A 27,965-nucleotide genomic window follows, 5' to 3' on the forward strand; every position below is an offset into this window, starting at 1 on the left:
CATAATCAATAAACAGGAATCTTCATGATGCATGTAATCTGGCAATATTTATGCTAATTGCTTTTTGCGCACAAAGATTAATTGATTTATAATCGTATTCGTATGAAAAAAACCGCATGACACCCATTTTATTAATAATTTATGTAAGTAGTGTGCGAACTCACTTTCAATTTCATAGGCTGAAATGGAATGGGAAAAGTGAACCCTGATTACCAAATCCGCATGAAATTCGAGAACAATGATTTCATTTCATTCTGTTCTATCAATAACGCCTATATGCTGAAGACTAATGTAATTAATCGATCAGTGAAGCAACAATTATCAGAAGATCTTTACTGCAGTGTTATATCATGGAAAGTCTGTACACGATGAGAAATAGATAGTTTACACCTTTTGAAGATGTCGATTTCAGCAGAAGATATTCATTTGCAAGATAAAAGCCTATTGGTTTCTCAATTTATATGTTAACATAACATTGATATATTTTTTTTTCCTTTTAGGAGATTTGATCACAACCTTATATATAATATATACAGTGTGTGCGTAATATATAAAATAACATCATTTAAAGTTTCTTGTCATTTCAAAATAATTTGAAAATTGCAAAAGTGTGATGCATTATTGAAGATCCAGCAGCAAATGAAGCAAGGCGAACAACTGGCGATGTGAAAAAGGATCACAATTGATGACATTTATATATTTAGAGCACCACGCAACAAAGGATGTTGTATAATTCAACTAGGCAGAATTATATTATACTTTAGAATGGAAAATTTATAATAAATGGCTATGTTGTACAGGCGAAATATGGTTTGTATGACCTATAAAAATAGTAATATATCGATTTCTATTACTTTTTAACCGGTTCTGTATATTCTGGTTGTGTAACGGTATTCGTAATGCTGTTTGTAATGTAACTCGTCAATGGGTTACTTATCGTATTAAATTAAAATTCGATGCAAATATACTCACTCGACTGGGACGAAGGCAGTCCTTAAAAAAACGAAAGTGGACAACAGTGAAAGTAATCAATAGTCCGATCAATTATAGTCATCGTGTTAAATGGCTATCCACCCGCACGTTTAGCCAGCAAACTAGCCTTCAGAATGCTTTTCTGGGTACTATTCGTGAGTTTACTTATGTAACACCGTTGCTACCAAAATAAAAAGCAGTATTTACCAATACAGCATTCCCAAATATTTTCACTCCAAATATAATCAAATAGTGGCAACGATGTTGTTTGCTTTATACTATTCCAAACATAAAAAAATAAAATTGTATTCATGCAGTAAAGTAAATAAACAAAAGTAAACCTGGCACTGGAGTAGCAAGATTTTTATCGCATCCCTCGGAACCGCTCTGATAAAATTGAAGAAAGTGTACGGGTGACCTATGAAATAAATTTATATTGGAAAATTATAAATGGCGCAGACTGGTTGAATTTCCAGCTTTCTTATTTCAGATCTCAGAAAAAGCTTCCTATGAATAACTAATCGAATCCTCACAGCTCGTAAATGTTTAATAGATTCGCGACACTTTTACCAACACATGCAGGATGTTTCAAATTGTCTATGAGCTGAAATAATTTAGATACAACTAAGCAAAGTGACTCTATTTACGTCAAACTAATCTCCTCACCTTGCATATTTTTACGAATTTTTAAAGCACAATCGACTAATTAATTAGGATAAAATGAAAATTACGAAACTTTTGGCTACATGAGCTGTAACGTTTACTTACAAATTCCATGACTTTCATTATAAAAATTCAACCTTTTGGTGCTCTTGCACTATAATGTGCAAAATGAAGCATCAATAATTTAAACTGTGTCCAATTGACACACTTTTTCCTTATGAAGCTTCTTATTGCTTGTTTTCTCACAGTGAACGCTCATTTAAAATTATGAAACGCCTCAAGTGTTTGTCATAAAGTGATTACTTTCGAATTTGTTTATTTATTAGGAGCATCACACAAACTGCGCTTGCAAGTCCGAATGTGCTCCAGAAGAGCAAAATCAAGGGTCTTGAGGAAGGCATTATGTAATGCTGACACAATTTTGGCCATAAAGTATCTGATTTTTTCATTGCCACTCCACTTTTCCATTAATAATACTGGTTTAACCGTAGTTTTCATTGTGCGTCGCGCAAGTAGGTCTCGATATTCATTAGTAACATTTATGGCAATGCATACACGTTGAATTACTGAAACTTCTTTTGAAGGTTGCCTGCCTGTTATTTATCTAAATTCCTACGAGGAATTATAACATAATTAGCAAACACTGGCAGCAATTTCAATTAATAGCGAAAGTAAATACTTAGTCATTGATGCTGCTGTATTGCTTGAACCGACTAATGAAGCAGTAATAAAATCATTAGTAGGGCAGAAAGACCGATAGGTCGATAGCCTTTTTTAGAAATAAAGATGTTTACTACTACTAAAATCATTGCATACAAAAATAATTCGCAAATAAAATACCAAATATATGAGAGATCTGAATAATCAAATGTCGCAATTTGACAATTCTCAGCCCATATTTCCCAGCTAAAAACTCGAACGACCTCTTATTTTAATCTGTCGAAGTACTACTAAATTAGTATCCTCATACTTAATGCAGATTGAAACTCCACCGGTTTATAAATGCCATAAGAGGGCTTACTAATTGTATCGAGAATGCAATCCGGAATATCTTGCCTTGATTACCATTCTTCCTGTTCCGTATTTATCGGAACTTCAAGTTGTCCCCCAGCTACAATTAAACATCTCACTTCGAATGAAATTCTACAGAATCAATGGAAAAGCGCGTGTGAATTCCGATAAATTACAGGAAAATCAGAAGGTAAATGCCTTTGTCACATAGCGATTGGTGCCCCATGTTTTACTAACTGTTGAAATAGTGAAAGGCCGATAATGTTCTTTACATCCTATTTAAAATAATATAATTTAATTCGGATTTCACTTTGTGTGTCTGCTATATCAAAGACAATATTATTTGTTTTCCGCTCTAGTTCTTGGTGTCTTCGGCTAGCTGTTACGTATTCGTTATACAAGGTGCCATATGGGGACTATATTTGCAAACGAGTGCATGAAAGCAGTTGGATTTCTGATTGTTAAATAATTAGCACTTTATGGGGTTTAATAAATTAAATGTGAAAGTTTTCAGCTCATAATAATTTACATTTTCGTTATTCAAAGGGATTTGATCTAATAATTGCATAATAAATCAAACAGTCACTGAAATAAAAGTATATTTTTCAAAACTGAGCAATCTGATCATGTAAACGTATTTTGGTTAGAGCCACTTATGTACCAATTACAGAATATTCTCCGGTGTGAACCATGTTTGAATTAAGGCAATCTTGGAACAAAATGGAAAAAACTATGCGTTTGCACTTAATGAGCTTTTGATTTAGTCGTCATTGCGAATCCAGTTCCACGCTTTTGTCAATTTTACCACTCGTTAAGGTAATAAGCGCCTACTTTTTCGCACATTTTTATTATTATATGTAACTGCAAGTTGTTAAGTGAACAGAAAAAATAGTTCATTAATCAGCTTAGGAATCAAAAGATAATTTCTTGAACTTGACCTTTTAACAATTTTCCAAATACTTCATGTAAATGTTAAGCTGTATTTCTCATTCCCAATTTAAATGTCATATTTTCGAAACGTGTGTGAAACAGCTCACAAAGTCAATGAGTTTTGACACATTTTAATGTCAGCCAATCTTTGCTGGATTACTCGAAATATATCTTGCACATTCAGTTCACTCTCACCACTTTCTCATTCGCTAGGTATTATTAGTAGTTGCAGTACAACAAAAATTTCCAGCGGATTACGAGGTTTTTCAATAAGAGGCAATTCTCCTTTTCAAAAGTAATGTCCATGAAAAGTTTGGTAAAATAAACCGAACCCAATTAACGAATAATTCGAATTGCTCTTTAGTAAAATGGAGCGCATGTGACAGGGAAAGGGTATAGTTTCAAATTAATTAACATAGATATCGATACGTGACATATAAAACAATTTACTTTTACTTTGTTCGCAGGTCATACATAACATATGTATGTAACACCTACCCAAGGAAGTTTCCCACAAAACAGCCACCGATAAATTACCCAATAAATCTGATTGTTCACAATTATATCAAATACACATTGACAATGTCAGCGGCTTGTTAACATTATGAAATAGTGACAATAAATATAGTAACAACCTGCATGAAGTTAAATTGACTGGCTATTGTTTGGGATCTTAAACCTCCACTTCGTTAAATACATTTCATACATATGAAAGAACCACATGTGACTGTTTCAACACGTGATTGTTTTGAATTTAATCGATTACAGACAATTGTTTGCTTAAAAGAAAAAGTATTGTATGGAGAATGGAACCAAATGAAAGTCAAGTGCAACCAGCCAGGTGGTTCTGCTCGCTTACATAAAATTAACAGTAGTTACATTTAGAAAGGAAAAGTGTTATACAATAAATGGGATAACCCTAACCTTTACATCTGATGATTTTCACTTCTGCTAGGTCAATTAGGATGAAGTATGTCTTAATTATTCAAAAGTCGACTTATATCACATTAAATCAGGAAATAATCGGATGAAGCTTTTCAATTATGATAAAAAATTCAAGAAAATTTACATAAAACCACAGCTTTAAAATATGCTTCACATATATCACTAATTAGGTCTGTGATTGAAGCAGAATCCAGGTTATGAAGAAATCTTAACGAATAGAAATAAATCGAAACACTGTTAGAGCCAAAAACCGGAATTTAGAGCGAAGAACAATTTTCCGGAATAATTTGGAAACTTTGACAAACTTTTACTTGGAGCCGAGCAAAATGGCAAGTTTTAAAGGCATTGTTTATTGAGAATGAAAACATATTTTCACCGTATCAGTTCATATTTTATCAACTTCATTAGTGAGGTGCTTGTTAGAATGGAATGGATAATTAAGTTAACCAAAACTTGTTCAAAAAAATGCCTATCAATAACTCGCATCAATTACATTTTAACAGAACCTTTCAATTTCACACCGTAATCATATTTCTGAAGAAATCATAATATTCCAAGAGAATAGTGGCTTTATTGAGGTATGTTATACCTCAATCCAACTCCAATTTAATCTGGCTCTGATTTTTCAAGTAGCCTTTCCAATCCTTGATTAATTCCGGATCGATAACCATTAATCAATTTCAATTTAACTACACCCTGCATGTATATATACGGTATCGTTAATTTATCAACTCTTGATTAATCCGTGATCGAGACTTCTTATAAGTAAAGCGGATCTTGACAATGGGCGTAAAAATTGCTTGACAAGGCTGAACGAGAATGATTTAAGGGGGATTTTCTGAAATTATTTAGCCAATTTCATAACAAAAACATAATAGAAATAATTTGGTTTGCTCATCATTATTCAGTTATCGGTTGTTTCAATACATTTAAACGGATGCAATACAGTTTCTAAATTGTTTAAGCGCTGCAAATGATTTTGTACGGATACCGATTTAAAAATTACACTGATTGCACAGATAATCACGACTGACTGATGGAAACAATTATTACAACATTACATAATGTTGAGGCAAAGGGCAAATTATAGTCTAATAATTGCTCAGCAAAATTTCACATAATACTGTGCTACTTATAGCTTACCTTCAACCTTTGCTTTAAATGCGAAGTACAAATTATAAATAATAACGGAGATTGCAGTTTGCAATAATCACTTGATGATATTAGTACATACATATATTTCTTATATGCGGTATGAAATATCATGATAAACTCTTATAAATGTCGACATTATTTTAAACAATCATGGGAATCGGATGATTTCGTTAACGCCCTACATTGTAATAATTTTTGAAGATTGAAGAAAACATGCGTTATTATGAAACTGATGCGTAGGAGATTTATTGAATTTATATTCACCTTAGAATTTACACACTTACGTAATATATTATTTCAGCGAATTATTAGCATCACTATTTTATGCAAGCTGAATCTCATCTTTTCTTTAGCTGCTCATTATAATAATTATAGCTTTCGAACAACTTAGTTGACAAATACAATTTAAACGTTATTATACAATAATGACATGAGCTTCTTAAATTTTATAAATAGTAAACCGCCTTCTGAGTAGCTTTCATAACGAAGAGAAACGATGATAAAATTTCCGAAAACCGTACGAAATTTTAATAAATATTGGCTAAAACTCTAGTTTCAATTGAGAAACGTTACGCAAATTTCAAAGGCACACTAATTAACAAAGACATTAAATTAAGCATTAATTATGGTTTCATGTACAAACCTTGAACGCAACAAGAAAGGCAAAAAATTCTGTGGTAGAAAAGCAAAAGTTAACAAAGCGATCGTCTCAAAAAAAAATCAGATTAGCGCTCTTACACAATTCTTTTTTGTGGTCAGTCCGGCTTGTTTGGATTCTGTATAGCAGAAAAACTTTTATTTTGGTTTTAGCTCGTGTTTTTTTATCGGCTAGATGTGATTTGTAAGAATTTTTGAAATATTTCAAATTGTCTTAGGAAACTTCGTGATTTTGGCAACAACATTCCAATTTTCATTCAGCCCATTTCAGAGCTAGGGATTTTTTTTCGTAGAAGAGACATTTTACTAAATTACAGTTTTAGCACATCTCAGTTATGAAATATAATTTTTTTTCATTTGAACGGGATGGAAATCGTCAATTGCACTGCTAATTTTACTGTTTACAAAACGATTATTTTAAAAGTAGGACAACCAGTATAAAAGCGTCTCGATTCCAAGCGTCGATTATATAACAATCCAGTATGAATGAACTTTACGGGCATCAGGCAATTTGTCTTCGCCAGTCTAAACGAGAAGAAATTGAAAGTGTTTTTGTTGTTACATTTTCAATTCAGCTAAGCCTTTCGGCGTGGACAAATTATAGATCAGATATATGTGGGTTATATAGAAAGTATAGAAAACGACGATTGCGATATACAAACTTTCCAACCAAATTGATTATCGCTAACATAAGAGAGAATTAGGGCAGACAATTTAAATGTTTTGGGTTTGAAAGCTGGCAATTTGCAATTTTTTATCCCCGACAATTGCACTAGGCGCTAATCGCTCAGCCTAGAGGCAACAATTGGTAGAAATTTACAAATATTCCGGTTGAAGATCTTTTTATACTGAATGGGTGTGAGTAAAAGTATTTGTCTGGTCCAAATTGCGCAAATTTTACCTCATACGGGTATTTAAATGTACGGTCAAGCCAGATTAACATCGTCCAAAAAACGGGTCCAAGTTACAAGAATTACGTTATTCCAAAGATTTTTGATAGTGACCGCAATAGCACAAAAACAAGAATTGCTATATTACAACATTATCAAGATCTTTTATCTAGAAAAACGTTAAAATAGCATAAGTAGCCACTTATAATGTGTTAATAACCAGCGGTACATTGCGAAACAATCGACCATGGAGAGTAGCATTCATGTGTGAAGACCTATTTACTAGCAGTTAATCACGAATTTGCAAAAATATATCTTGGCATATTTTGTACAAGCTACTATTGTATTACTTTCTAAGCAGCTTGATCAAGAAAAGCCTACTAGAACCAAGGTTTTTCGTGATGAACAACGCCTAGTGTTGCACAACTTATCCCGAACGATTTTCGTATTGTATTCAATTGAAATTTTCTGCTACGTGTTTTTGCTTTCAGTGTGACCCTTTCGGCATGCAGCAATGTCTTAGATTTGCGAATAATAACCTTTCAAATGGTAACCAGATGACTGACCGTTACGCCTTTCTGCTCTTTGTGCCATTTAAGGTCGTCTTAGAAGGTTAAGCCATGCTTTCATTGCACAAGTGTTTTAAAAAATGCATACCTTATTAAAGTATCTAAAATGCTCAAGGAAATTCGAGGAATCAAATAAGGTGCTGATTTGGCGTTACATGTATTAAAGCCAATGAGAGTCGGTTAATAATACATGAAGTTTAAAGTAATGTTTACCTGGCAATATTGCTGCCTTTTCCTCTCCTTGTTCAGTACTTCGACAATTTCCATTTCCACCGTCTAAATTCAGAGAAGACTGTATTAGTAAACAAATAAAAAATTATTGGTCGCACCAAACACCACAATGATCGAACTACTGAAAAACTGAAAGTTAACATTAACATTTTTAATTTAGAAGATCGAACAAGTAATGAATGAAACGCAATTATCAACAGAGACATTTTGAACATTTTTCCGGCAGAATTAACGAAAAAATGTGCTCTGGTTTCCCAAAGCATTTTTTTGAAGAATCTATAACCATATTGGCATTTACTTTCGGACACTCTACACACAGGAAATTTAATGAATTTTAGAAAGGCTCAAAAATAAAATTATCTCCCCCATTTGCACTCTGTATATTCTTATATATGATTTTTGTAGATAAAAGGTTTGAATATAATTAAGTGTACTAATGTGTATAAAAAATGCTCCTATTCATGATCTGCTTCCAACATGACATTGAATCAATTCACCTATTTTTACACAATTATTTAGGATTCAAATTGCGAACGTTGTTTGAATATTAATTGAAGTAAAATATCAAGCGACTAATCAATAAAAGCCGTTTATCATTGTCTTAAGCGGCCGCAGTTTAACTACATAGGGAACCATTAGAGTTGAAATAAACAATATGCACGATCGTCCTTTAGCCTGTTCACATCTTTCTTCAGCAAATGCAATCGCTTATTAGTTACGCCTACTCTATTTTTATGGTAAATACCGCAATAATAGTAAGGCGTTTTAAATAACATAGTATGTATCTTAGGTTGCAAATAATGGCAAAGTTGACTTTCCAATAGTGTTCTTTAGGTGTTTCGTAACTCTTACTTCGAGTGCACTCGTTTTGCAAAGCTGCTTTTCAATATGAATCGAACTTTATGTAACCTGATTTTTTTAAGGGAAATTTCTAGTGCTAGTTTCTATCAAATATTTACTGGAGCATATGGCACTTAATTAACTAGAGTTGATGATGGAGGGAATATTATAGTAAAGTTCCCCACATTGAACCTCCAATATGGCACACTAGAACCAACCTTGACATTTGATAAATAAGAAACTGCCGCTATTTTAATTACTGGGAATATTACTACACAAAATCCTGAGATCTCACGGAAAAAATGTTCACCAATTAATTGCCAGTTGTTCTACCAGATCCTGCACTTTTTCTATTAAGGCAAATCATTGCGAAACTATAAACAAGAATAGTTTTTATGGACAAATATCGAACCTGCATACGGATATACCTGGCGAATGGAAGGTCGTTAAGCACCACGCCTAATATTTGTGGCCTTCAGTTGCTAGACAATATTCACTGAATTTACTGCACCAATTTTTCTTCTGGTACGTGATAGTAGCTGACTGATAGTTGTCATGTTGCCTATTTCAACATTCTTCTCGTCCCGTCCAAAGTCACTTGGAAAAGCACAATGCAAATATACAAAGAATGAACATGAATAGTTTTCCTAGAATTTCCTTATAAACTTAATAAATATCTAGGAAGACAGCATTAAGCTAGTCAAATTCAAATGGATTCCAGGTACATCGAATTAGTTATTGGCCGACTGCTAGAAACATTGAACTTTTCGCATAAGTTACTGCTTTGGCATTTATTTATTAATAAACTGATCAAGAGGGTTCCATTGAATCGAAGCTCTTAAGATAAACCAAGCTGTTGCCTAAGACGTCAATATTTTTCTTATTTTGTAAAGTTAATGCTATTGGAAATGAGAATAATCCACTGTTGACAAGACCATTGAATTAGCGACTTAACGATTCCTTAATAAAAGAGAATGTTACTAATTTTCTTGAATATGTTGACCTAAATCTCAGGAATTTGACTTGAAAGCCTTACATAGCATAAAGTGTTCTGTGATTAATAGGTTCCTTTGTTTAAAGGAGCTACAAGTAAAATGTAATTGTTATAATTACAACCTTAATAAACCCATAACCTTTCGATGCAATTTGTTAAATATCTGTGGGTTCCGTGTGCTTCAATTAATTTACATAAAACAGGCCAAGGATTGGCAGGTACAGCAAAAGAAATAAAATTAAACTTTTTTTCGGAGAATTGCCATCATTGAGGATTCCCCAGTTATTCAGCCGTTAAATCAAACTTTCATCCACGTATCCCACACATGCCAGTGAATTTGTTCGGACAATTACTTCTTCGGTGAACATGATAATAAGAGAAAAACAACAACAAAAATTGTGCAAATGAGTTTGCCGCTTCAAATACACTGTCATTTTCTTTTCTCCATATAAAGATTTAAGAAATCTCCCAAAAGTTATATAATAAGTATTGAATATTGTAATGCTGTTTTTCCTGGTGTTGAAAGTGGCATTTCTTGATATGTCAATATTACTGACCCATTCACTATCAAGCTGATTATAGACACTTAGCAACAAGAACTGTGCAACTCAACGTGATACTTGATACCAAGAAAGGTATCACGTGAAACACTATGAAATTGAAATAAAACAAACATTATGTAGGTAGGGCAAATGATATTACCTTCCATACTCTACATGCATATTATGTGGAATATCATTATCGTTTTGCCAATTAGGTTGAGACTTATTAGACGTGGGTTTGAGATCACGTCCACCTTCGCTTCTGGCTCCATTAATCAATTCGGCGACAACATTATTAACCATGGGCAACAAATTAATGGAGACAGTCTATTTGTAATGAGTAGATTCATTGAACTAGCAAAGGTATTTGAGCTGGGCCAGAATTAGGTGTGGTTTTATTTAACATAATATTGTAACTGTTTTGTTAAGCGTTCAGAGAATGTATGCATTGTTGGTGGCAATTAAGGTGCAATACTACCAAAACGCAATCTTTAGACATTAAAATCTAGTATCAAAATAGAACAAAAATGTATATCAACACCAGTCACCCATATGCGTCCATATGGTTTATGCAAAAAATCTAAAAAATGCCTACCTAGCCTAACGGAAAATTTTTATAAAATATTCATGAAATTATCCACTAAAAAGGAAACTATCTACTAAGAATGCACCACATGGATTGTGCAATGGCAAATTACTGAAGAGGATTTCAGTATCGCTGAACGCGAATTTTCATTACACTCTAATTAATGATAAATTCAAAACTTCCGTGTAAAAAATCTGATTTCGCCAACGCTAAAAGACTGAACCAATAAATTACCTGGGCACAAAACAAGCCACTGTTTTTTATAAACAATAGGTTGCAATTAAGAACTGTTACATAGCGACTAGTAATGCTATTAATTATTTTTCTATGTAACGCAAGCGTAGTTTTTGGTAGTTTCAAAACGTTCGAAATTAGACTGCTTTCAACGCAATTAATTTGATTCAGAAATGTTTATATAATGGAAGTAGCAGTTCACGACCTAATTGTCTCTAAACGTACCTCCAGAATATGTAATCACTTAGGCATATAACAATTGGATGTATAAATTACTGGTATATGGGTATGTTCGACATAGAAATACGCGCCATATAATTTACGACAACCGTTTTATTATAATTGCTAGTTAAGGAAATACAATTTATATAGCAATTTAAATTAGATATGGAGACGGAATGGAAATAATTGAATTATGTAACACTGCAAAATGTACTCTTCTGAGATTCCATTGGCAATGCATATACTTCCCCAAAGAATAATCGCCCTTAACATATTTGAGCCAATTTGAGCCAATTGCTGAAACGATTCAATTATCTAAAGTCGCAAGTCAATTTACTTAAGTAAACAGTTTTTAAATATCTCTTAATTATTCTAAAAGACATTCTTAAATTTTCAGGCTTTGCTGAAGGTCAGCGAAAGGTGACCAGACCATTACCAGCTGTATCAGAAACTAAAGAACGAGAAAGAGCAAATTTTGACTGCCCTGAGGAATTTGGTTACTATCCCCATCCCAATGATTGCACTCAGTATTACGTGTGCGTATTTGGAGGAGCCTTATTGGAATCGTGTACTGGAGGATTGATGTACAGGTACGATAATTCACATTTCCAGAAGTAAATTGCATACAAAATTGATGGCAACAATCCCCATCTGCAACGCTTAATCCTGCATACTTCAAGATATTAATTATTCATTCCAAATAATCCCAAAACCACAGTTGAAATTTAAACTCACAAATCTCGGTAAATTTCAATAGTTATATCCAATATACTAAAGACAATCACGTTCTTGAACCGACAAACTAACTGAAAGAATCTTTCCTTCCAGTCATGAACTTCAAACTTGCGATTGGCCAAGAAACGTTGGATGTGATGGAGTAGAACTCTCAGGTCCTCCACCTGCGCAGTCTGCACAGAGCAGCGGAACTCAGTCTCTTCGAACAAGAGAAAGAGATCGACCTCGTGAAAGAGAACGAGATGATTCCAGAATTGAATCCAGAAATAAGTATTCTCCACCAGCACCACCTCCACCACCACAACCCAAGGCTGTGGTAACTTCAAGAGGACAACCAAGACAATTGCAAAACCAACAAGAAATTGTCAAGGTGGATATCTTGTTAAAAGGGCTGTAACGTCTGAATTGAACACAATGTTTTTGACAGCAACAACTTTATGCTGACGTTGAGGAAGCTCTCCCGCCAGCTGAAGAAGTTGAGAGCGACCGTCAGCAGAGAGTGTATCGTGGACAACCATCGCTTGTAGGACAAGTGCAAAGAGATCGGGACGGCTACAGACATAGCAACGTCCTACCAGTAAGTACTGACCGCCCACCTCATCAGCCACTTTCATTAAATATTCACTTAATCGAATAAAAATGCTGAAAATAAGTCCCTGATCATCTTTCATAACCTTCTAGACTTACAAAGACCGTGGAGATAAAATTGGAGTAATTTCATTTGGAACCCAATCGCAATTGCAACATTACAGGTAAGCTTTACGAAAAGAGAGTAATTCTATATTAAACCGACTTGCTCTACAGTACTGCATCGAACTTGAACGAAATATTGACTAACGACTTAACACTGAAGAAACGACGCAAAAGAAACGTTCAGAGAAGGTAACATAAATAACTACTTAAAACTTTGAACCAATTGTAATAAAGAATACTTTCTAGTAGACCTCCTCAAAATAATCCGAATTGGCATGCTGCCCAAAGGATGAGGTTCTCACATCATAACAGACCTAATGTAGACTATCCAAGGCAAAAACTGCCACTTATGAGCTATGAAAATCAAGAGGAATTTAAACCGTTTGTACCTCAATATGCTATGGCGTCTTCTAATCAAGTGGCAGTACGGTACCCGCCGCCTAAAAGTTATCAAAGCTTTAAACCGAATATTTATATTGGCCCTGTTACATCCGCAACTGCTCATAGCTTCGATTTTGCCAAAATTAGAGGGCAAATGCATCATACTAATAACTTGAAACCTGTGGCAGCAGAATTTAACTATAACAGATTTCCTATAAATAATCTTGAATCTGCCTTCTCCAACATTGTATCAAAAACAGTCACTCCCGAAAAAAAAGTTAGGGACAACGTAAGAAGTCATACGGAAGTGAGAACTAGCAACTTCAAGCCTTTTGACATTTCGAACACTAAAATGTCTGACGAGAAGGACAAAAGTAAAAGCGACTTTGACGATATCAAACCGAAAGAAGCAGAAGGTGAAGATCAGAAGCCTAAAGATACCAAAGAGGAATTCACTGAAGAGTTTGATACCGAAAACGGCAAGGACGAGAAGCCAGAATCCGATGAATATAAAGAAGGAGAAGCAAAGGAAGGTGAAACGGAAGAAGGCGGTCCTAAGAATCATACAGTCAGTTACGAATATCACTCAGATGAAGTAGATGAAGATCTCTTGCCTCCACCATCCTTTTATAACAGCAAAAATAAATACGAGGATATTTACAATCCGTTTGAGGACCCACATTTCGATTTTGACCAGTTTCTCGAGAAACTTGGTTCGACTACAACCAGTTCAACCACCACAACTACCACCACAACTACGACAACACCAAAACCCATTCCGCAAGTCTATGAAGTTCATGATGAGTCGAGACCAGTTAAAGCCCAAAACCATAAACCTACTGTTTATGCAAACGAAGATCCAGTTTATCATGATGCATCCCCAATATACCCTCCGTCGTCTCCTAATCTTTTAAGTCCAGTCGCGCCTCCAGTCTATAAACAGCCTTCCCTCAGTTTACACCATTCAATTCCGGTTGTTAGGGAGCAGGTAACGAAAGCAAGCGTTGAAAAGGAGAAAGAAGATGAACAAGAGGAGGAATACGCGGAAGAGGACGAAGATGAAGAGGAAGTTATAAAGCCTGCAACTCCAGCTCCTAAGCTCCCTACTAAACCAGTTAGCGAAGACTTGGTGGAGGATTATGATGTTGAAAGAGGAGCCAGCAACAAAAAAATATATTCGAGCAAAATTCAAATCGCCAGTCCTAAAACACCAGTACCGGTAACTACTGAAGCTCCGGAATATGAATATTACTACGAGGAGTATGATGAGCCAGTGTCAAACGCTACTACTGCTGATCTGCTGAAGACTCCCGGTCAGAATCAGTCTGAGCCAGTGAAGTATTCGGCTAAATATAAAGATACTCCGAAAAGTGAAGATTTGCAGCAGAAAAACTCTAAATTGAACATCAATATTCAATCAGCTCCAACCGAGAGTAGTCCAAAGAAAGGCCAGTATCTTATCGAGACTTCAGTGTCGGCTACTACGCCTAAACCAAAGAAGATTTTAGCAACAGCAAAGCCAAGTCCCACGCCTTTTAGTAGTACGACCGAACGGTTTGACAAGAAATTTGGTTCGGGGCAATTTCTTATTGAGACATCGGTAATTACAACTACCACACCAAAGACAAAGAAAACGGTTTCTCCAGCTAGATCGAGAACAACTACGGTACGACCCAGAACGACTGAGAAACCACATAACTCAACACAAAAACCTACAACGACAACAACAACCGATTTGTACGAACTTGACTCTAGACAAGTACAGTCAGTTATAGTTCCCAGGTAATTTCTAAAAGCATAATATTCTAGCTTAATGAGCAAGTTGGCCTGTACTCATCAGCGTCCACACACATGGACGCAAAACAGCACATTTTTATCACTGAATTGATTTTTTCTTGATTTCACTTTCTAAGAGCTTTACTAGGAATCATCCGATACAAATTAAGTTTTTCATTTGGTAGACATGTTTCTAGATTTATGAATAGTTGCAATAAAGCGATTTTTTCATACTGAACTGAGTTACATTTAGTCCTTAACCTCTAGTAATATCATCAATTTAAAATGAGGGAACAATGCATTTTGAAATGATCGTTTTGATTCCGCCGGCATAGTCTTAAGCATTGTTCATAAACTGCAGTCATTTTTATATTGGTGGTATTATCATCTTAACCGCTTTGCATCCTTTGAACATAATCGTTAATCACTACTAACTCATAATGTCTAGTTACAGGATTTTGCAAACGGTCTTTAACTATTGTCCCAATTACTCATTGAAATTGGAACAAATAATCAAAATGCTTAGTCCGTTTTCGTTTTGAGCAAAGTCGGGTGGGATCGAATAACAGTTTGGCAGACACTTGAAAAATTCTGCAATTTCCACTTTCACTTTTTATTGCGGAACTTCGATCATGACGAATAGATGATCTGGTTTTGGCACTTGTTCAATGCAACTCTCTTAACTACTTTACGAGGTCTATTCACATGACAAGGCTTGATAAATGCAGTTTGCGCCTGTATGTCTTATAAATACGGTTGCATCAATACGAGAAAAACATTTTTGTATAAAATAATAATTATTCATGAGTTTAAAGTATAGAAGATTTAAAATGAAAAAAAAACGAAATTGCATGAACAAAAATAGATTGTTACAATATGTTACTTTATGAATAGCAACACATGTTGAAAATGTGCCATATGTTAAGATTGTCTGGCCACATAACTATTACCTGTGAATTGCAGGTAGTCGATCCAATTTCATATTTTGTAACGTTTTCAGTTGCATTTGTCTTAACGGCATTGAAACAAAAACTTGACCGATTCTAATAATTATAAATGGTGAAAGCCGATTTTTCAATAAGAAACCGCACTGGCGCGGCTGCCCACCATATTGGAATGCCAGAAAAAATGGGTCTTGTAAAATACGTAGCTAGAACCTTGCATGTAACGTTTAATGGTAGTTTCCATAAAACTTTAGGTGCTGTACTTTCGTTATATAACCAGTATAAATTCCAACTAATAAATGAGACCTGCTAAGCTGCAATAAGAAGCCAATAAAATACGAATAATTATAATGCAAAGCGTGCCAAAAATACGATTAATTAACTTTTTATATGGGAACATTGAATAATATTGAAAAATGCAAACGAACATTTTGAGTAATGCATACATGCGATTACCTGGTTGTTAATATGCGGCGTACATATGTACACCGTACTTTCATGAATTCGCAAATAAAAACTGCCTCTATTATGAAAATTGGAGCAATAAATTATGCAAATTTGCTCCACCTGTTTGGTAAAAATAAGGAATTTATTTGTTATTTCACTTTCGTAACTGTGCGGTTTTTTTTTATCAATTACCGGTTAGTCGAAAACATTGCGTTCCTTATTTGCAGTTACAGTACTCTTACAATTTCAGCTGTTACTCGTAATGATTCTGGTTGCAATCGCCAACAATTCCTGTCATTTCCATTACCGACTAATAACGTATTAAACTAGTTACACTCCTATAAACCTAACTTCCCGATAAACATTCCAATTCTTGCAATTTGAATATTAATTAAGTATTTCATATAATTATACATGTACTATCTTTCAACGTAGAAAATTGAAATATTTCCAGTGGCAATTAAATATTTTCAATCACACTTGTGTTTAAAAAGTTGGAACCTTTCCAGAAGGAATCAATAAACCCGGATGTTTTTTAGCGCTGATATTTTCGAAATGAGGAATTTTACCCGGGGGTATATTGTAGGGATGAAACGGGACATTTGCGGAAAAGCTCTTATTTCCGCTCATGGAATATGAAATAAAATTAAAATGTCTAATCAAAGCGAATGTTTAAGGGGTTTGTTTTGTGCTAATATTTGCATTATGGAAAACATGTAATTTAGTTTAATGCTACTTCCGCCCCTCAACGTACTAACCGCCTTCCACATTTGAAACCATTGACGGAATATTGAATAAAATAATCTATTGGAACTAATCAAAACATGCTTCCCGTTATGATATTGATGGCTGTTTTGAGCCCATATGTGATATAATTTTGCTCTTTACAGGCAATAAAGATTATTTAAATCCTCTGGAATTCTGACTGGACTCAATGACTTATTACATTGACTTTAAATATTATATTTATTTTGAACCCTAAAAAGATGCTTGATTAAATAAATCTATACTATTATAGCGACGACAAAAATACCGTTTCCCAAGCTCCAAGCGTTCCAACTGCCACAGCTACAGCTAGAACGTTGTACAACAGCAGTCAGTATAACAACTTAAACCAGAATGATAACCGTTATGATCCCTTCATTGCCCTTTACGATGAAGATGCGGAAATTTACAAGGATACTGGTAAGTTTTCGATCATCAATCACTCAAATCTAATTTCCAGGGTATTTCAAAATCTGCACACGCTCCTATCAGAAACGAAAACCAAATAAAATCAGCGTTGCCAGCAGCCGCAGTTTTATCTTTATTGAGAAAATTAATCGCAAAATTTGGCCTGCAAGAGCAACTTTAGAATTCAAGAGCACATTCACAAACTTCCCAAAAATTGCCTGACAGTAACTCAAAACCCAAATATTTTCCATATACAGGGTTGCTCATTAGTGCGTCAAAGTGCGATATTATATATATATATAACATATATAAGCGCTTTGCCCGACGAAAGCTAATTAAAAATATGTTCGAACTTAACTAGTTTCTCGGAAAATTAAGATGAAACTAACCCCTACATAAACAGCCATAAAATACACGTGCAAATTTGTTTTAATCTTGAAAATAGCGTGATGATGAAACAAAATATAAACTTCTGCCACTTAGACTGACTAGAAAGTAAAAGGGATGAGACCCAACAAAATTCACACAAGAGCCTCTCTATGCTTTAGCTGATTTTTAAGAAATAACGTCGGCTGGCATATAGATCCGCAAAATAAAAAAAATAAAAAAATGTATCCTGATTATTCCCGGAGGATGAGAGCTTATAGAGCTGACTTTGGCCTATACATTTGATATAAAAGTGACTTGGTAAATTCCTAAGCAAAACCACAAATATATTTTTGGCCATAAGAAAAGTTATCACAACTTATAGAAGATTGAAAAATGCATATAAAAAGGTCCCTATCACGTTGCCCGCAAAAAAAGTTGGTAAACCATTTTGAAAAATTCTGAACGAGTGCCTGAGGATTAAGGATTGCGATCGATCATAAGCTAGAGAAAGTTAATATTTGTTTGGACATTCCAGATTATACTCCTCAAAATAATAACTACAACACCAATGCACCAACTAGAGGAACTGCTGTTCATCGAGGAGCCCCAGCTGCACGTGATGATTCCACAAAGCGTGGAAACGTTGTCTATAACAATGTTAATCATGACATTTACCAACAACCATCCACTGTCAGTGATTATAGCGACAACTCCTATCAGGTAAAGATTTCAGGATCACCACCTCAACTAGTTCTAACAAATTGACAACTTTAGGAAGAAGATCCAGCTTATCGTCAATCTAGTCGAGCTCCGGCTAGGTAAGTACAGAAATTGACAGGGTGTTTAAAGAGTGTTCAGTTACGGTTTAGCCTTAGGGGAGACAGAAATGAGATAAATGATATTGAGGAGGTTCCTACCACTAAAAGAACTACTTCAACTTCTCCAATCAGAAAACTTACCACCACTACCCCCAGAATTACTACCACGGCGCAAGCACGAACCTTACCCCCTAAAAAGATAACCACCACTACTCTTCCAAGGTACTACAAAAGTAAAGATGCTCTACAGGATGTGTACGAGCTTGCTTATTTGAGTTCATTGTTTCACTGATCATTTGGTCTCAATGCTTTGCAATCATTTTTGTAGTATCTTATTGTATCTTTTTCACTCTTTAGATAATACCATTTAATCAACTTGCTAGCCTACCTAATCTCATTCATTCCTAAGCTCATGTAGTTCGCACTTTATCAGTTTATCATAGAGCATAGTGGCGTAAGCTGTAGTAGAATCTACTAGTTATTCTGGCTTAAGATGATGAGACTGAAACCGGCGATTTTCGCCTAAAGTAACTTCATCTTAGGTCAAAATTAGTGAATAACATGAAAATCAAAACTGAAAGTTGAAATGAATTAGACCAGCAATCATTCAGCGCTAAACGCTTTCAGTTTTGAATTTCCTAATTAAAAAGATTGGGGATTCTAAAGCCATTATCATTTATTCTAGCCAACCGCCTGTCACAGCGTTTGAAAACCAAACACAAGCACTGTCAAATAATACGAACCCGGGACACATTAAAGATGTTCCTGATTCCTTTAATATTCCCACTGAATCAAAGACTGAAGAGTCGGAAGAATCATTTTTACTAGACAGAAATCCTGACTTGCATGAACCATACTCGGTGAAAAAAACTCCCCAGTTTTTAGCCTCAGATCATTACATTACTATTAAACCAGCTTTTCACTATATTACGAAGGCACCCAAGTCAACTCACCAGATCTCGTCTAGCAATGAAAGTGTTGAAAATATCGAGTTACCTACATCACCCTCACCCGATGTGGAAGTTCAACCATCGATTAAACTAAAAATAATCATTCCTACCACATACTCACCACCTAAGTACTTACTGAAATCGATTCTACCTAGCGCCCCAATATTTTCTTCATCGCTCTTCAGCTTCCGACCGAAAAACCAAAGCCGCGTGGTCAACAATTCGCAAAATAAAAATTCCTATCAATATAAAACTCTAAAAGCTGTTCGCAAGCTAATTAATCCCATCACTGTGAATCATGAGCTATCGACTAAGTCTGGTACCACATATGAGTCAGCAGAAGATATCGTTGATAACATTGACGAAATACCTGAAGAAGCATCGAAGTTCATTAATGACAAAAATAGCAAAATTCAGTTTTTGGGTGTTCAACTTTCATCTAATCATACGGCCCAAGAATTCACCAGTACTCCATATCCGCCAACGACTGTCCCTACTTACACAACTACGAAACGATATTCTCTTGATAAAACTGCTGCAGATAATCCTAAAAATCGCTTATATGCTTTACTGTCTAAAGAGAAGCAGAAGGACAGAGCCAGAGAAAATTACTCAAGTGAAAAACGTATTAGAATAACTGTGGAAGTTCCACCACCACAAGACGTAGTTGACGAAGACACACCAAAGACTGAGCCGGACCAACCGCCATCCTATAAGCCTAAACCAATATTAACTCCTAAAACAGAAACCAAGACGGATTCTCCTGTAAATATATCCCTTCCTACTAGAGTATCCCGGGTAAACGCCGCCATAAAATCCCTTATTGCTATTGCTGGGACTAAAGGACCATCGAAATGTAGCGACAAAGGTCCAAAATGCAAGGTCGATGCAAAACAGAGGTATTTGTCATTCGTCCTCATTCCGCAAATTAATTTGCATGGAACTGCACAGATTTTCCTGACATTTGCACTCCTTCTTAACCAGTATATTACTCTTACACGCTTTCAATAAGGACTAGTGAGGACATCTTAACTAAAGTTAGTGAGACTGGAAGTTGACTCTGGACCTACCTAATTCCCACATGTTACACCATTACCTAATTAACACTCACAAAATCACATTATTTAATTATTTAGAGCAATTACACATTCAAATGCCTATAGATTGGGGTATGCAGGTTTGTTATTGCAAAACATAGAAACAAATTGAACGCAAAACGTCTTGCAAAGAGAATCGATAATTTATAGGTCTACATATATAGGAGGATTCAAAATTATGTTCGATTCAAACGTGTTTATGAGACAAAAGTGTTTTTTGATTTCTCGTCCAAAAAAATCAGTTATGCCTTAAAGGAAGTACATTTAGCTTCATAACATCAGATTTATCAACTTTTATAGCCCTCATATATTTTGGAGGAGACTCATGACTACGAAAAATGGCTCTTGTTTTGACCTCAAAAATACGCTCTGAATTACGAATTCTGAACCATCCTGTATATCCGACCGGGATAGTATTTGTGTATGGCCTCTATAAAAATATTGTCATGGCATTCATCAATCCCATCATCAATATCAAGGGGCAATTGCAGGTCCCTTTGTAATAATAAGCATACTGCCCCAAAATAGTACTCCCCCATAACCAATGCTTAGCAAGCTAAAGGAGAAGTAGACCAGATATGAGGATCGTTATTTTAGAAGCTAAACTGGGCAATTTACGCCTTAGCATGAATTGATGGTGGAATCACTTTATTAATGATTCAATTGTTGTATGCAATATTATTTAATACGCGATTTTTACTTTTAGAACACCTTCAAGAGGCCGAGGCACATCTCATTACAGTAATTCTGCTTCTATTGCTAGTAATGAAGTTACCGTTAATGTTAATAGGGGTACTCCAGCTCCGTAAGTTTACCAATCTGATCTTGCTCATACTTGCAAAAGTTCGGAAAATTATTATACTTTTGCATATATGAGTGGACCATTGAAAATCTTAATTACGAAAGATTCAGGTGCAATGGTAAATTGCTATTACACCAACCTGAAACCTCCAAAATTTGTTCAAACAACATGTTTTCAAATTCAAATCATGAATTTGTCAGTAGTATTTTTCGTATTTTTAGCCGTTCGCGACCAACCCTCAAACCCTCAACATCGATTGTTTCCAAAGCCGCGGAATTTATCGACATCTACAAATTCCCTCCACGTAGAGCAGAAGCTCTCTATCCTCAACCACAACCCGACAAAACCGCCGCTAAATGCAGAAAAGACGTTTGCTTACTTCCCGATTGTTCCTGCGGTGGTAAAGAAATTCCCGGTAAGTAGCTAACCGTCTAGAGGTAGTTGTAGTCAGTTGCAGCGTTAGGAGCCCATTAGGTTGTTCATCGGCCATTTCTTAAGGTGTTCTTATTAAATAGGCAACGTTCCAGTGGAGGAAACCCCCCAAATTGTCTTAGTGACCTTTGACGATGCTGTTAACGATTTAAATAAACAATATTATATTGATCTATTTGAAAACGGACGCAAGAATCCCAATGGGTGTCCCATATCAGCCACCTTTTATGTATCCCATGAATGGACCGACTACAGCCAAGTGCAGAACTTATATGCAGATGGGCATGAGTTGGCTTCACATACAGTGTCGTAAGTGGCCTTTTTTTGGCCATCATGGGACTGGAAAGCAATCTTTTCTGTTTATTCTTTTACTGTTTCTTATTTCCTTGTGGTTTTCTTTACGTGTATCTTCACTTCTGCAGTTAAAAGCATTTTGGTAGCTTGAGTCAGGATACACGCAAAAGGTGTTTTTAATGTATTTGATGTACTTTCGGCAAATGTGCATAGTCCTTTAATTAGGACAATTTTTACGTGCATTCTCTTATTTTCACTCATTACCTGTTTCTTTTTCTGCGCCTACTAACCAATAGGAGACATACCAGTTGAACAAGTACCCCAAATCGTTCTTCTTACTTTCGACGACTCTGTTAACGACTTGAACAAAGGTTTATACCAAGACCTCTTTGAAAGAGGCCGGACCAATCCAAATGGGTGCCCAATCGCTGCTACTTTTTACGTGTCCCATGAATGGACCGACTATAGCCAAGTACAAAATTTGTACTCTGATGGTCACGAATTAGCATCTCACACAGTGTCGTAAGTGAAAAAGATAATCTTTGCACAGCACAACACAGATTGATCAGTTGCACCAATTTTTTTAGCTTCCAATACCAAGCTTCCGATACTAACAACTTTCACTTTCGAATTAATGCGTTTGCTTATCTCTTGCTTCACACTTTACACCACAAAATAGTGTCTTTTTTCCAGTCGAAAATATGTTAAATTATCATTTTCTTGATCAGTATCGACAATTAAGCAGAAATTTTAAATATTATTGCTTCAAGTTCTCACTAATTTTTGGTTTTCTTTGCGTTGCAAAAATATTTAAAATAAGGCACTGTTTTGTAATCAGCGTCTGTGAGAAACATTTGAGTTTAAAGCGATTTTCTCACATAGGCACAGTTTTGGTGAGCAGTTCTCTCAAAAGAAATGGACCCGTGAAGTAGCTGGACAAAGAGAGATTTTAGCCGCCTATGGTGGTGTTAAATTAGAGGACGTTAGAGGAATGAGAGCTCCGTTCTTGTCGGTAAGACCGACATTCTTGAAAAGCGCGTTTAGTGTGGAGTAAATTTAAAAATTTTGCCAATAGGTTGGCGGAAACAAAATGTTCAAAATGTTGTACGACTCCAACTTCACATATGACTCATCTATGCCAATCTACGAAAACAAACCTCCAAGTTGGCCTTACACTTTGGATTATAAACTTTTCCATGACTGCATGATTCCTCCATGTCCAACCAGATCTTACCCGGGAGTTTGGGAGGTTCCTATGGTGATGTGGCAAGATCTTAATGGAGGAAGATGCTCTATGGGAGATGCTTGCAGTAATCCCCCCGATTCCGAAGGAGTATTCAAGATGATTCTGAAAAATTTCGAAAGGCATTACACTACTAACAGGTTAGTACAACATTGTCTTATTAATGATATGGAAAATAAGTTTTTTGTATCTTCCAGTCTAATATTGGTGATAAGGAAAAGGTGCAAAAAGTTAATTGTTTTTTTTTTATTTTAGAGCTCCATTTGGTCTTTTCTACCACGCCGCTTGGTTCACACAGCCCCATCACAAAGAAGGATTTATCAACTTCATCGACACAATTTTGGCAATGAAAGATGTTTGGCTACTAACCAACTGGCAAGCGCTTCAATGGGTACGAGACCCAACTCCAGTCTCCCGACTAAACAACTTCCAACCGTTCCAATGTGATTTTTCGGTAAGTTATCAAGACATGTTTGACGGCTTCTAAATTATTTAAAAATTTGATTCTGCAGGACCGTCCAAAAAGATGTAACAATCCTAAAGTATGCAATCTTTGGCACAAATCTGGAGTAAGATACATGAGAACCTGCCAACCCTGCCCTGATATTTATCCATGGACTGGAAACACTGGAATCCGCAGTAGTAGAATTGATAACGATATCGAAGATTAGAGTTAAAGTCAGTTAGACATGGTGTTTTTTTGTAAAATTAGAATATTAATAGGCCATTAGACATTATTTTCAATGTGCAACGTCTTACGGGATCTAAATCCAGATTATTTATACTTCAGTAAAATTAAATGATGTTCTTTAGGTGTCAAGTTTAGCTGAGAAAAACTCATGCCTGAATAACATCACGTTCGTGGCCTTTTAGTAAATATGTATATATCCGTTAGAGTATCTAATGTTAAATTATTTTTAATACTGCCAAAACAAGTTTTAAGAATAACTAGTTTTATTAAAGTGTTCAACAAGCTATAATTGGAAATGTTTTGTCTGTGCTTTAACTTAGGCAAATCCTAGAACTCTTTCAAATTAGATTATTTTTATATGATATCTACCTAATTTATTGTAAATCAAATTTCTTTGTTGCGTGTACAGAACAAAATGTGTGAGGAATCCAGTGAGTGATAAACAGTAAAATCAGCTCAGTGTATTTTTTATTTCATTCCATTTCCATTTCCGAAATCAGGAAATTATTACTCAACTCAAATTAAACACCACCTGCAGCGTTATAATTTATTAATTCTAATACATACGAAATGTAATCCCAGGTTTCGAGCTGGAAAATGTTAAAATAATTCCAGTTGAATCGAACATGTTATTGTACGCTTTAGTTGCCCTCCTCGCGCCAATACATTGTACTGTTTTGGAGTCCACTGATGACATATATACAAGTGTAACAAAAAGGGCATTACAAAAATCTCACGAGAAACCAAGAATTCAAAAGTTATCGGAGTTTTTTCTGGAAACGGATTATTATCACGAAGACCCCGATAAATCGCTGATTGGTCTACTTAACTCGATCGCTAATCAGTACCTGTCGGAATGCACTACCGTTATTTTATACGACAATTACACTGAAAATACCGAGCTAGTGTTCCTAAAAAAGTTTTTCCGAACCTATCCATTGACTTATGTTCATGGCAGTATCCCGTCAGACTATCACATCCAGATAGGAGAATTAGTCAATAAAAACGACAAAAAGTGCGTTCACTTCATAATTTTCATTAAAGATGTGATGAGATGCCAAGATGTGGTCAACAAACGAAATGAGAGAGTCGTCGTAGTAGCCAAATCTTCCCAATGGAGAGTCCAGGAATATTTATCCAGTGAATTTTCGCAGGAAATTGCCAATCTGCTGGTTATAGTGAAGTCCGATAAATACGGGCCACAAAAAGTGAATAATTCTGTCCAATACCTTAAGTAGAACCGCTGATAAGTCAACACCTTTTAGGCAGAAACGCCTTTTATAATCTATACGCACAGGCTATTCGTCGATGCGCTCGGCTCTAGTCAACCAATAGTAATTGCTTCTTGGTCACGTGGAAAATTTTCATCAAATGCTTCCTTATTTCAAACGAAACTCAACCATGGATTTTCCGGTCACAGATTTATTGTTGCTACGGCTCATCAGCCGCCATATGTTATAAAAAAGTCTGTAAATTATATTGATTTTACTGCAGAGAAGATGGTAATGATGGTTAATCCGTAGGCAAAGAAGCGATAAAGATGAATTTGAGTATTCCGGCATCGAGGTGAAATTAGTTGAGTTGTTGGCAAAAATGTACAACTTCAGCACCGACTATAAAGAAACTGCTGACATTAAAGTTTTAGGGTAAGTATATAATCACACTACGACTTCTAAAAGAACAAATGACGCCAATATGAAGAACATAAACACCTTTCAGATCTGGAGAAGCAGTAGTCAAAGCGATCAAAGCCGGCAATGTTAATTTAGGAATTGGCGGATTGTATATCACGGAAAATCGGTACAACGCCGGAATATTTCACTGGCACAGTGAAGATTGTGCCTCTTTTATTTCTTTAGCTTCAACTGCTTTACCAAGGTAGTAAATTACTTCTCTCTAAGGCAACATGCCCCCTAATAATATCTTATAAGTTCCACACAAATTCAGCCCAAATATTTCAGAGGCGAATTTGATCAGTATCTGATTTTCTGGAAAAAGGTCGGCTGTATCAATAAAATTAACGAGATTAAAATTTAAGGTCTTTCCATATCTAGCTATATGATGTAGATACATTCTGGACCTGATATATGATCAAATAGCGAAATTGCAAATATCGATCGATCAATTGAAAATAAAAAAAATCTGTTTTGAAGCCTATATGCTTGATTTTGAATAACCGTGTATATGTCTCAACGGTAGATATCGAGCCATAATGGGACCTTTCCACTGGACCGTCTGGTTGGGTTTGATCGCAGTCTATTTAGCGGCCATCTTACTCTTCAGTTACTCCGATAAGCTAACTCTGAAGCATTTAATACGCAATCCCATTGAAATTGAAAATATGTTCTGGTACGTATTTGGAACATTTACAAATTGCTTCACCTTCAGTGCAGGAACTTCGTGGACCAGAGCGGAAAGGGACATCACAAAGTTACTTGTCGGTAACAAGCCAAATTATAAGCAACCATCAAGTAATAATATTGAGGTATTTTAAGGCATTTATTGGCTGTTTACGATTATAATAACCGCATGCTACACAGGATCAATAATAGCCTTTGTTACATTACCAATTTATCCTGCGGTTATCGATTCAATTGACCAACTGACAGGGAAAAGATACCAGATTGGAATGCTGAACAAAGGGGGGTGGCCTAGTTGGTTTCAAAATGTCTCCGACGAAACAAGCGAAAGACTTCTTAGGAAGGTCGATTATGTTCCAGACGTGGAAAGTGGCCTTAGGAATGTTACAAAGGCCTTTTTCTGGCCGTACGCGCTCTTGGGGTCTCGAGAGGAGCTGCAGTTTATTGTGAAAACCAATTTCTCCCTAGGGTAACACGCTAAAAAGTTAATTTCGTGTTTTCTAATTATGAATTTCCAGAAGCAAAAAATCAATGCTACACATAAGTCAGCAATGTTTTGTGCCGTTCAAAGTAGGAATTGCACTTCCACATCATCTGGTTTACAGTGAAATCCTAGCTGGCGGCATTCAGATGATACTACAATCGGGACTTAACATTAAAATGAAAAACGATATTGAATGGGAAATGCTGAGATCATCAACTGGAAAACTTTTGGCAGTAAGCTGGGGTTTTTGAATATGTTAAGTACTTATTACATGAAAATCGTCCATCAGGCAAATTCTAGATCAGGAACTCTAACAATTTTATCAAGAGATGATAGAGCCTTGACATTAGACGACACCCAAGGCATGTTTCTGCTTCTTGCAATCGGATTTCTCGCTGGAGGAGGCGTTCTTATATCGGAAATATTTGGCGGATGTTTCAATTTATGCAAGAAGATCGACAATTCACGAGCCACATCTTCCAACAGTTCAATTCCAAGCAACCCAAGATTTCATGAAAGACAAACGATCCGAGAAAGAAACCGGAGCATTAGCTTGGCGAGTTTTCAACAACGACACAACTCGATTCAATCGGAGATCGCATTTGAAAAGGCTCAGGCGGAGGAACATCATCAGGGCGGATTGGTTGAATGTCAAATTCATGGTACAATACCCGATCAAAATTCCCAAGGGGTAGTTTTAGAAGAAACTAACGCCGATATTGATTATAATGAGCAAATCAGTAAATTGTTTGAACAAGCTTTGGGCGAGGAAACTTGCGGTAGTAGCCACTCAGGGCATAACCAAAAGCTTACCTGATGTGGAAAAATATATGAA

The 27,965-nt window shown here is 35.7% G+C and overlaps 2 protein-coding genes and 1 long non-coding RNA gene across 3 annotated transcripts in view; 2 read left to right on the top strand and 1 right to left on the bottom strand.

Moving 5' to 3' along the window:
• Window positions 1-8,355, bottom strand: part of LOC109532912 — a 100,108-nt gene extending 91,753 nt beyond the window's left edge. The window contains exon 1 of the long non-coding RNA XR_002171470.2: window positions 8,006-8,355. This is a non-coding gene — a long non-coding RNA (uncharacterized LOC109532912). The remainder of the gene's footprint in view (window positions 1-8,005) is intronic.
• Window positions 1-24,741, top strand: part of LOC109532910 — a 32,637-nt gene extending 7,896 nt beyond the window's left edge. Inside the window, exons 2-19 of the mRNA XM_048665307.1 lie at window positions 11,839-12,031; window positions 12,270-12,546; window positions 12,604-12,753; window positions 12,858-12,928; window positions 12,981-13,058; window positions 13,116-15,032; window positions 17,436-17,602; window positions 18,495-18,679; window positions 18,734-18,777; window positions 18,829-18,999; window positions 19,463-20,626; window positions 21,531-21,629; window positions 21,848-22,041; window positions 22,649-22,874; window positions 23,235-23,364; window positions 23,428-23,735; window positions 23,851-24,049; window positions 24,108-24,741. Coding sequence (XP_048521264.1) covers window positions 11,839-12,031; window positions 12,270-12,546; window positions 12,604-12,753; window positions 12,858-12,928; window positions 12,981-13,058; window positions 13,116-15,032; window positions 17,436-17,602; window positions 18,495-18,679; window positions 18,734-18,777; window positions 18,829-18,999; window positions 19,463-20,626; window positions 21,531-21,629; window positions 21,848-22,041; window positions 22,649-22,874; window positions 23,235-23,364; window positions 23,428-23,735; window positions 23,851-24,049; window positions 24,108-24,266 — 5,732 coding nt within the window. The 3' untranslated portion in view covers window positions 24,267-24,741. The remainder of the gene's footprint in view (window positions 1-11,838; window positions 12,032-12,269; window positions 12,547-12,603; window positions 12,754-12,857; window positions 12,929-12,980; window positions 13,059-13,115; window positions 15,033-17,435; window positions 17,603-18,494; window positions 18,680-18,733; window positions 18,778-18,828; window positions 19,000-19,462; window positions 20,627-21,530; window positions 21,630-21,847; window positions 22,042-22,648; window positions 22,875-23,234; window positions 23,365-23,427; window positions 23,736-23,850; window positions 24,050-24,107) is intronic.
• Window positions 24,742-24,912: 171 nt separating this feature from the next.
• Window positions 24,913-27,947, top strand: LOC109532847 (ionotropic receptor 21a). The gene is made up of 8 exons (XM_019897913.2): window positions 24,913-25,494; window positions 25,552-25,751; window positions 25,810-25,932; window positions 26,006-26,164; window positions 26,486-26,727; window positions 26,782-27,115; window positions 27,165-27,363; window positions 27,420-27,947. The coding sequence occupies exons 1-8, from the start codon at window positions 24,913-24,915 to the stop codon at window positions 27,945-27,947; spliced, it is 2,367 nt and encodes a 788-aa protein (XP_019753472.2).
• Window positions 27,948-27,965: the final 18 nt, after the last annotated feature.

This window comes from Dendroctonus ponderosae, unplaced genomic scaffold (assembly GCF_020466585.1).
Source record: "Dendroctonus ponderosae isolate FM_Combo_2020 unplaced genomic scaffold, Dpon_F_20191213v2 Dpon_F_20191213_1, whole genome shotgun sequence".
In the NCBI taxonomy this organism is placed as follows: Eukaryota; Metazoa; Arthropoda; class Insecta; order Coleoptera; family Curculionidae; genus Dendroctonus; species Dendroctonus ponderosae.

Bases quoted from the DNA above. Each gene is read 5' to 3' on its own strand.
- LOC109532847 (XM_019897913.2), top strand. From the start codon at position 24,913: ATGTTATTGTACGCTTTAGTTGCCCTCCTCGCGCCAATACATTGTACT. The intron at 25,752-25,809 runs GTCTGTAAATTA...GTTAATCCGTAG, and splicing joins CCGCCATATGTTATAAAAAA to GCAAAGAAGCGATAAAGATG. The intron at 26,728-26,781 runs GTAACAAGCCAA...AGGTATTTTAAG, and splicing joins CATCACAAAGTTACTTGTCG to GCATTTATTGGCTGTTTACG.